The following is a 10,103-nucleotide window of genomic DNA, read 5'->3' as shown; positions in this document are numbered from 1 at the left end:
TGATTCAAGTTGTTTTGCACCTCAGCAGGAGCCTTTTTAAAACCGTGGTCTGTATTTCTCCTGTAGGAATTGGATTTGGACAACTGATAATGTCACTTTGTTGCTTCATCTATATTTTAATTGAAGTCTGGGCTCTCCTCTACCTGGTGTTCTCATTCAGATCCCAGCTCCCCTGGGCCAGCTGTGAGAACACCTGGAACACAGGTAAGTTTAAACTTTGGTTTTTGACAAACTTGTTCACTCAACCGATAAGCCACCAGGTTGTCGGGTTAACACATAAATACATATACTCTCTCAATGAAAGCTTTGTTTGTTCCCAAACCTAGCTGACTGTCTTGGTCTTAAGACTTTGAATGTGACAGATGTTCTGACCAACACTACCTCTGCTGCAACTGAGTTTTGGGAGTGAGTACTTTTTTTCTTCTAATGAACCAAAATATATGTAAATGTTTGTGTCACTATTTTACTTTTGATGGATTAATGTTTTTCATGCAATTTTTGAAATTATTTATGTTTTTCACTTGTTCTGGTTCTCAAAATACTTTGAAGTTTAAGCTTTCTAAAAGGTGTACTTAGAACAAGAACATGAAATGTTCAAGGACTATATCTGGTGTTGGGCGATAACTGTTGGTTTAAATTCAGAATGTCAAAAGGTAGTAGCATTGTGATGCAACTTCGCAAAATGGAATGACAGCTTTGACTTCAGTTTTTTCATGGACTGAATTAGAAGTCTTTGGACAGAATGCAGAGACATTTGTTTAATAAACTAATATTAAAGGAATATCTTAAACAATTGTCTACTCATACTAAAATAAATAATGTATTTAAGACAAGCATAAAAACATGTAAAATTGAAAAATTAGCAACAGCAGTTGGTAGGCAACTGGTTCAAATGTGGTTCACTGTATATCGTCAATAAGTAAATTGAGGGATGTTCCTACATATTACTATGTGCCTCTACCCATCTGAACCTACCATGTCCCTCTTTGGCACTTTGTGTCAAATCACGTCTACCCGTTGGATTCCCCCTCCGTCTCAGACGGCAAGTGCTGGGCATGTCTGGAGGCATTGAGGAGCTGGGCAGTGTGAGATGGGAACTGGCTTTGTGTCTTCTGGCCAGCTGGATGTTCTGCTACTTTAGTATCTGGAAAGGTGTCAGATCTTCTGGAAAGGTCCTGTGGAAACATTTAAAATCTTTATTTATCTGTGGTGCATCTAATCATCAATAACCTTTCTCTTAACATTTTCATTTAAGGTAGCGTATTTCACAGCCACATTCCCCTACGTGATGCTCCTGATCCTACTCATCAGAGGTTTGACTCTACCTGGAGCTTGGGGCGGGATCTACTACTACCTGTATCCAGACCTGAAGCACCTGGCAAACCTTGAGGTGGCCTGTTTACTTGATCCTAAAGTTACAATTAGAATTTCAAACACACTGAGGCCTTAATTTAAATAGTTAGCTGGCTCTTGTTTGACATCCTCTGGAGTCCTCCTGATTAGGGCCCCTTATTTATCAAGCATGTCAGAATAACTGCTAGGATTCACAGTGAAAGTTAAACTAGGACTCGTAATTCAGTATATAATACACCTTTACTTACATTACAGGTCTGGATAGAGGCAGGATCTCAAATATTTTTCTCCTGCAGTCTGACTGCAGGGACTGTAAATGTCCTGGGCAGCTATAATGAGTACAACAACAACTGTTACAAGTACGTGTATCGAAGATATTACAACTTTGATAAGACACAACATATGGTTGGATTTGGTAAAAAGGTTTTGTCAAATTACAAACTAATTAAAAGACAATAAGAAGGAATGTCCTCTCTCTGACAAGAGTCTGTTGTCTTTCTATGACCTCCAGGGACTGCTTCTGGCTCTGTCTGCTGAACAGTGGGACCAGTTTTGTTGCTGGATTTGTGGTCTTCTCTGTACTTGGATTCATGGCTCACAAACAGGGTGTTACTGTCGACACCGTGGCTGAGTCAGGTACAGTATATTCAAAGATTTCATCAAATGCAATGTTTAATTAGTCAATTATCCAAAGTTGAACACAATGTTCTAACAAAAATAGGTATAATTTAAGCTTCTCCTCGTTTACTTCACAGGTCCAGGTTTGGGCTTTCATTGTTTACCCTAGGCAACCAGCTAAATGATGCCTTTTGCCACAGTTCTGGACGGTCTGCTTCCTTCCTGATGCTTATTCTACTGACTGTTGACTCCACATGTAATAACAGTCTGTCCACATTACTTTCTTGACAAATAAACAGAATTTTTGTCCAGGACACAAATCAATTGTTTGTTGGTGTTATTTTTGTCCGCCCAGTTTGTGATTGTGGAGAGTTTTATCCACCACAGTGAGTCGATTTGTTTCCGAAATGTTTCGTGCACCAGTGAGGCACACGATCTTTGTCCCTCCATCATCTGTGTGTATCCAGCTTTTCCTCCCATACATCTTACCCTGGTTACTGAGGTGAACACAAATATCTTCATGAAACCTTCTTTATAAAACTAATTTAGAATTAGTAACATTTCATTTAAATGTTTATTGAAATCTCATCTCTTCTTGCTTCAGGGAGGAATTTACATATTCCAACTCATTGACTTCTATGGCTCTACCAGAGTCTGTCAGAATTTTATGGCTATTTGTGAATGCCTGGCAGTGGGCTGGATTTTTGGTGAGTCAGATTACTTAGCCCATGCCCAAGATGTAAAGATGTAAATCTTTAAAAAAGAAAAATCATTTTTAAAAAGGTAATTTCCTAACTCAGCTGTGGACTGTAGTTTTAAGCCAACTTTACTCAAACATATAAGATAGACAGTATAATGTTTGGGTACTATTTTCAGTGGTGGATTAATACACATTTTGGTCTTCGTGGAATTTGTTGACATTAAGGAAAATGTAAAAATATCACTAGTCTTATTCCTGAACTCCTGAAACTTTGACAAAGTCACATAACTGTAAATTGGACTTCCATCAGGTGCTGACCGCTTTTCTAACATCATTGAGGACATGACAGGACAGAGACCGTCTGTTTTCTTCAAACTGTGCTGGAAATACATCATTCCTCTGCTTTCACTGGTGAGTCAGAGAGTTTCATTGTGGCTACCAATACAATAACTTTGGCAGTTTATTCAGTAAATCTGAGTGAAAATTCTTAATGCAACACATGTGGATTTTTGCTGCTATTAATTTGACCTTCCAGCATCATTAGATCTTGACTTTTACATCGCCATATGATGTAACTGAATTCACCAACATAATGTTGTGTTCACGGATTAAAAAAAAAGAATACCTCTCCACACCCTCACAGATTTCCTTTATCCTCTACCTGGTTGANAAGATTAATGACTGGTACACTTACCCTGACTGGGCGTACGCACTAGGATGGACCATGACACTCTCCTCTGTTCTCATGGTGCCACTGTGGGCAGCTGGACAGATGTGTTTGACAGCAGGGACCCTCAGACAGGTCAGTGCTTAAAGAAGGGTTTTGGATCATGTATCAAGTTTCCTCTGGAACACCTTTAACATTTAAACACCATTATTAGAGGCTGTCTACGGAAGCAAAGAATGGCCCATCTTGCAACCATGTTTTTTAATTCCATTATCTTGAGCTTTATATAGTCAGTCACAAGAAAAATAGTTTTATTTTCTCGAGATCACAGGACAGAACTCAAAACTTAGTGTCTGTCATTTGATCACATCTGATTTCAGCCTTCAAGTTCATGACTGTAGGGGAGGATTCATAACGGAACTGAGAAGAGTCGTTATCAGAATGAACATACATCAGAGAGTTAATAAAAGCTTTTCATTTCCTGGCAATGTCATGCAATAATGCCAAAATGTATCAGGAGAAGATTGACATTTCATTTAAATGAGCTCAAAGATCCATGCAATCTTCAGACTCTCTCAATTTGTTCAGTATGAAAATTAATATTAACTGGCATGTTCGTGTCTTTCCTCCATGCAATGTCCATTATGTTTAACCAATCTCTGATAAACATTAGTTATACACAAGTAAGAAGAGGAAACATCCTTTTGCTTTTTTTTTCGTGATAATGGGTTTATAGTTCTTGTTTCCTCGAGATAACTAAGCATTGCTTCAGCATTGTCAACCACAGCGGGGATCTGAGCCCTTGCATACATATTTAGCGGTGGATTGTTCCACAGTGCTGCTCTTTGGGTGCCCTGCAACTTTAACTATGGTGGTCCAAAATGTCCCTTTTTTTACTTTTCTGCTTCTTTCTTGTATTCCAGCGTTTGTCCGTTCTTTGTCGTCCTGCTGAAGATCTAGCAGACGCAAAGCGGGATACCAAAAGAGGGGACGACACTCGAACTGAGGACGTCTGCAGTGACAGCTTAATATGACGCACGTCACAGTGAGCTGTCATATAAGCTTCTAAGTAATCAGTGTAGTGCACATAGATTTCAGTGATTAAAAAAACTCAAATAACTGCTTAAAGGACAATTACAACTAATAAGCAATTTAAGCCATTTATCAAGATACCAATCTGGATGGTATGTTTGTACTGTTTTCTATAATTGTCAATTGAATATTGGTTTAAGACATCCAGTTTAGATTAATTGCCCAAAGGTGTGAATAGTGTTTGTGTCTAAATGTTAGGCTTGTGAGGATCTCGTGACCTGTCCAGTGTGTACCCCGCCTCTCGCCCAACAAAGTCAGCCAGGCTCGGCTACAGCCCCCTGCCACCCTGAAAAGGATAAGCAGTTATAGATAATGGATGCATGCATTCCTAGCTATCTCTCACTTTGAAATTCGACATTTTAGGTTTTAAACATCAATTCACAGCCAATAAGTAGTAAGTGCAGTGAGTAAAGTGGAAGTATTCAGCACTTCAAATATTGAAATTATTCAATTTTAAATCCCCATTTGGCTGCACATTTGACAAAAAAGTAAATATTGGTTCATCCCAACTTCAGGCAATGTGTTAAATCAAGAGCAAAGATGGCAGTTTATATAATTAATCATCAGCTAATTAGATTTTGTACAGCAGACTTACAATTTGTTTTCAAACTGTCATCCTCTTCGACACACCATTTGAGGAAAAACATGTTTAGTTTCAGTTTTTAATGTTTATTGAGTATGACATGTATTCACAGCTGGTAATGGAAAGAAAAATGTTTGTCATCCTGAACTGGACATGTCCATGTAGTTGAAATCCTTTTGAGAAGTGATTTGCGTTCCTCAACAGTCCACGTCAGTTTTAGCTGAGTCAGTTTTGACAAAAGATCGTTACAGTAAGTCTGCCGCAGTGCTTGTTGTTCCTCAGAGCCAATAATCAAAGTGCCTGACGCCGTCCTCCATCATTTCTTAGGGAAGAATCCCATAATGGAAGCTTGTTTACTTCCTTTATTTGCATTTGCAGAAGTTTTCTTCTGACTCTTCTTCTCGTCCTGTTTGTTGCTCGCCGGTAGTTTAGCTGGGAACGGTTCTTTGGCAGCTTGTTTGGTGGCCTGAACATCCTCTTCTGTTTCAGAGTACGATTCACTCTCATAGCCTTTCTCAGTCACTGCGGGAACAAAAGATAAAGCAGTAATGGTGTATAGTTAGTATTTTGTCACATTTATATACACAATTAGAAGCACCTTTAAATACAATGCAAATCAGACACAAATATTATAATGCATTTGAATCAGAGCTGAAATTAATACCTGATTACCTTGTTTTAACTATCTGGAAAATTAACTGATAATGAAGATTTTTCATATATATATATATATATATATATAGTAATTATTGCCCATTGTCAATATTTGGATACGTTGTTATATTGGTGTAATTAATAAATATACAAATTCAGTGTAAATGTTTATGTTGTGGGGTTTTTTTGGGTTTGAAAAATGAATTAAATGCAGTATAAATTTAACAAAGAAGTTTTCAATCAGCTGTCTGCTTTTCATACCCATGGATCCATCTTCATCTACAAAGATACGAGCTTTCAGGACTCGTCTCCTCTTCCTCGTCCTCATTTCAGACGTGCCCTGCTGCAGAAGAAAAACACATAAGAACCTAAATGTTTCATCATTTTGTGTTAAATACATAAAGAACATTTATTAAACGTCTATCAGGAATAATTTGATTTTCTCTTTCCAATACTCAGCTGAGCTTTAAATATAATATTTAATCACCAGGTTCGAACACTTACATGTGAATGTGAAACAGACTCTGCCTCCTTCTCAGGGCTTGGTGTTGGTTCTCGTGTTTCCATCTGCTGTGGAGAATCTGGAATGACTGAAGAAGTGAACAAATATTAGTCTTCTATAATTACTCTTACAAGGTCTGACTTTACACAACATTTCTCTGAACTGCAGCCAACAACTACATTACACTAATAAAACACATTTATTTCTTCATTCTCTGTAGTCAACTATAATGTTTCATGCATTGTCAGGCCTATTTTTAAACTTAATTAGTTAAATTAGTGAAATGAATTGTTTTTGAAAGTCAGTGTAGGAAATAATTGACTTAAAGCTCACCATCTTCATCACTGCTGTCTGGTTCGGGCTTCTTAATCCTTCGTCTCTTTTTCTTGTCCATTTTCTCTTCCTCGCTGTCAGAATCCACGATTCGCTTGGTTTTGCTTCAACAAGAGAAACAAACTTTTATTTTTATATATTTATAGCCATATTTGACTTTGGTGAACTCCACCATCACTCGATGAAGACTTCTACCAATCCTCCAATAATTAGTTTATTAATTGATAACCTGTCAACTATTAAGTTAATCGCAAACTACTGGGCTTCAGAAAACAGTAATCAACATTTACACCATTTTCTGGACCAAACAAGGAATTGATTAATCGAGACAATGATTGACATATTAACTTATTAAACGTAGATTCCAAAAGATTTTTCCATCCTCTTAATTTCTAAAGACAAATCATTAAATTCAACACGTTTATAGCCAATGAATACTAAATCCAGATCTTGTCCTTGTTTTCATTCAAATTACTGAGCACGGATTAATAATCAATAATCAATAATTTTTCCACAATCCAAATAAAAAGTTGATCCTTTTTCCGTTAAGTGTTACACTGACACACCTCCTGGAGTCTTTCTTGGTGTCTTTTGTCGGCTCCACTGCAGCAGCTTCTTGCTTTTCTTCAGGTCGCGAACTCTGACGTTGCGGCTCTGCTGAGGATGACGACGGAGCTGCTTCCTCTTCCTTCTCAGCTTTGTTTGGCTTCTCTAAAAGAGGTGAGGAAGAGGGTTCAGTTGGAAAAGATTAGTGACTGAATGAGTCAGCAGGCTGCTTGTAACATCCTCCATTAGTAGTCCACACCTTGTGCCTTGTGATTTTTTATTATGACCTGCAACTGCATAACAGGAAAACATTAGACAGAAAAAATACAAAAGGCAACAGGATACAGGATTCAGTAGGTCTTACTTGAAACTGAAAATGGTGTCAACCTTGGACAAGGTTTTTTGCAGCTTTGGCAGTAAAATAAGTAGCTTAAACTACTACTAGTACTATCACAAAGCACTGAGCACTCACTTGCTTTTTGACTCTCAAAGAAGTTCGTCATTGGATTTGCCTTTGCAGCTGGTTTGCTTTTGGGGGCATCGACCTAAAATAAAAAAGAAGTAAAAAAAGCAATCAGTTATTTCTTTCTTTTTAAGTTAGTTAATCAAACCAAATAATAGAAACCTACCACAGGTGAATCCTCCTTCTGCTCCTGCTTAATGTCTTTTCCATTGCCCTGGTTCTTAGGAGCAGTCTTCCCAAACATTCCCATGATGCCTTTCTGCGGCTTGGTGGACGGTTTTGAAGCCACGTTAGCGTCTCCATTCATGCCAGATTTTTTGTTTTCAGGCTCGGGCGAGGGAGCTCGATGGATTTCTCTCGCCTGCTGCCGCTGCAGAGAGGACACGGGCACCGCGCTGGCACAGCGGATCGCACTGTATCTGCAAACAGAGCAGAAGGGACAGTTCAACACTCTCATGAAGCCCGTTTCCTCACCTGTGTGTAGAGACGCACGGAAAATATGATCAACACACTTGCTGCAGTTCTTGAGATTGTCTTTGACGGCATCGTAGTCGACGCTGTAGAGAGGGCCGCTGTCTTTGAGTAACGCTTTCTGGACGCTGTAGACGTGGACACTGACTATCAAGCTCATCTTGGATTTGAAATCTGCAAAAAAAAAAAAAAACACCAGAGGATGGGTGATTAGTTAGAGTTTAGTTTAGTTAAAACCAATAAGAACAATGTACAGGGATAAACCAGGTGAGACAGTATGTACACACCTTCCAACTGGTCCTCGTTGGACAGACGGAGACCGTGGGCTGGACCGCTGGAAAGAAAGGCACAGACATTCAGCGAGACACAAAAACAGGAAAGTCAGGGTGTGTACAGGATGAATTAGAGCAAACTATGACGCAAACCAGGTCTGTGGATGATTATTTTGGCGTTTCTCACCGTTTGGCATTGTCCTCAAACTTCCCCGACACGGAAGGTAGGGCTGGGGCATGGGAGCTGGAGCCGGAACGGTTTTCCGTTTCCTTCTTAGCCTGATCCAAGTGAGGATGGTTAGAGCATGCCTGGGGAAAAAGACAAAGCCAGCACATAGGTTAATGGTTTTATATCTTGAATTGAAAAATATTGCAGTTACTAGTTACTGCGGATTGCATCTCTTATATATTTACACACGCTACAGCATTCGCACGGTGCACACTGTGTAGACCGCTGGCAGAGGTTATTCTCCACGCCAGATGTAAAAACAGTGGTTGCTTGGTCGTCTGTGCTGGTCTTACAGCAGGATTGAGAAACAGTCATGGGTAGGCTGGGATGTTGAACACTGGACATTATCTAAGGCCTTAGCGGGTGGCTTTACTTTTTTTTGATTGCTATCCGCTTGGCTTCTCTGATTTTGTAATCATCTTTTGGATGATTTGTAGAGGCCATAATGATGTATGGTTAGTTTTTATTCTGTATTAAATTGCTCGCGGCTGGTTGGAGTACCCGAGTAAGAATTAAAGAGCTGATAGTTGCAACAACGTGTGGCCAACCGGCCATCGGGGCTGCGGGGAAGGTAGTTGTGGGTGTAACCACTGAGACTGGATGCTTTATGTTTGGAAAGTTCGGAGAACCGCATTCTGGGTTGTAGAAATACCGAGGTTGGTAGTATAAGGGTAGAAGGAAAGAAAAACAGCTTGTAAAGTTCTCAGGGTGTGAGGATGATTACGAGAGGGTCTTGAATATCATGCCAGAAGAGCTTATTCAGGTGTGATTACAGGGACGGAGGGTAGGATTGGGGGTTCGATGTTAGGCGCTGATCTCGAGTGCTCCAACTGGATGCTGAAAGTCAAAGTGTCTGGGCTTGTTTTCCCATTTCAGCATGAGTTTCATCGATGATGTAGCCTGCAGAGAGGAGGAGACAGCTACGGTCACTGTGTGTCGCGTGTGGTGTTACATGTGGACTCCCAGAGTGAGACTCAGGGCCATGTGTGTAGGTCACCTGTCAGAAAACAGAAAGCACGAACATGGTTCAGTTTAGAGTTCATTTTTTGGTCCCCTCGACCACGATGAAGTGAGGGCCGAGCGAGGGAGGAAAAAAGGGAGTGCTAGAAGATGTTAGGTTTGTTTGAGTGTCGCACCCAGGGCCAGGAATACCGGTGTAACAGAAGGCGCAGGGTGAGAATAGCGTGGTGTTAATTAGTCGGTTTAACGCGGTTGGATGTGTACAGTTAAGGGGTGGAGGTAAGTGGTCTTGAACCCTACCTAGGCGTCACTGCCGGATCCAGTTACCCTTGTAGCGTTGCATCGATGGTCTAGGAGCGTAGATAAAGGGGATGAACAGGTGTAACATGCGTATGTCGCTCAACCTTTACTCTGTGGAGTGCTTACCACAGAAACAAACAGCACTCACCAGACTGTATCGCGCTAACAGCAACGCAGAGTTAAAGCGTGAGACAGACTGGACGGGAAACATGAAGAGTTTTGTTGAATTCAAAGAAGCTTTAGATTTGGTTGGTTGGTGGATCATGGTATTGTAAAAGCGCGAAGTAACCAAAGAGCCGCCAGAGAAGATCGTGTTAATAGCTAACCAACGATGAAGAAGATGCGATACAGTTGCCCTGG

At 40.1% G+C, this 10,103-nt stretch overlaps 1 protein-coding gene and 1 pseudogene across 2 annotated transcripts in view; both read right to left on the bottom strand.

The window, feature by feature from the left end:
* Positions 1-10,103, bottom strand: part of LOC118334800 — a 344,242-nt pseudogene that overhangs the window by 269,553 nt on the left and 64,586 nt on the right.
* pold3 (polymerase (DNA-directed), delta 3, accessory subunit) overlaps positions 5,084-10,103 on the bottom strand; it is a 6,977-nt gene continuing 1,957 nt past the window's right edge. Inside the window, exons 5-12 of one of the 2 annotated variants that reach the window (XM_035670874.1) lie at positions 8,024-8,156; positions 7,678-7,930; positions 7,521-7,593; positions 7,069-7,213; positions 6,503-6,606; positions 6,172-6,257; positions 5,929-6,010; positions 5,084-5,535 (exon numbers count right to left, since the gene is read on the bottom strand). In XM_035670874.1, the coding sequence (XP_035526767.1) occupies positions 5,330-5,535; positions 5,929-6,010; positions 6,172-6,257; positions 6,503-6,606; positions 7,069-7,213; positions 7,521-7,593; positions 7,678-7,930; positions 8,024-8,156 (1,082 nt within the window). In that variant the 3' untranslated portion in view covers positions 5,084-5,329. The remainder of the gene's footprint in view (positions 5,536-5,928; positions 6,011-6,171; positions 6,258-6,502; positions 6,607-7,068; positions 7,214-7,520; positions 7,594-7,677; positions 7,931-8,023; positions 8,157-10,103) is intronic. The other variant, XM_035670875.1, reaches the window with a different exon arrangement.

Source organism: Morone saxatilis, unplaced genomic scaffold (genome assembly GCF_004916995.1).
Source record: "Morone saxatilis isolate NCDOM2014 unplaced genomic scaffold, NCSU_SB_2.0 Contig23, whole genome shotgun sequence".
NCBI classification, from domain to species: Eukaryota; Metazoa; Chordata; class Actinopteri; family Moronidae; genus Morone; species Morone saxatilis.
Note: the sequence above shows the minus strand (reverse complement) of the source record. Positions and strands in the feature narration are given on the sequence as shown.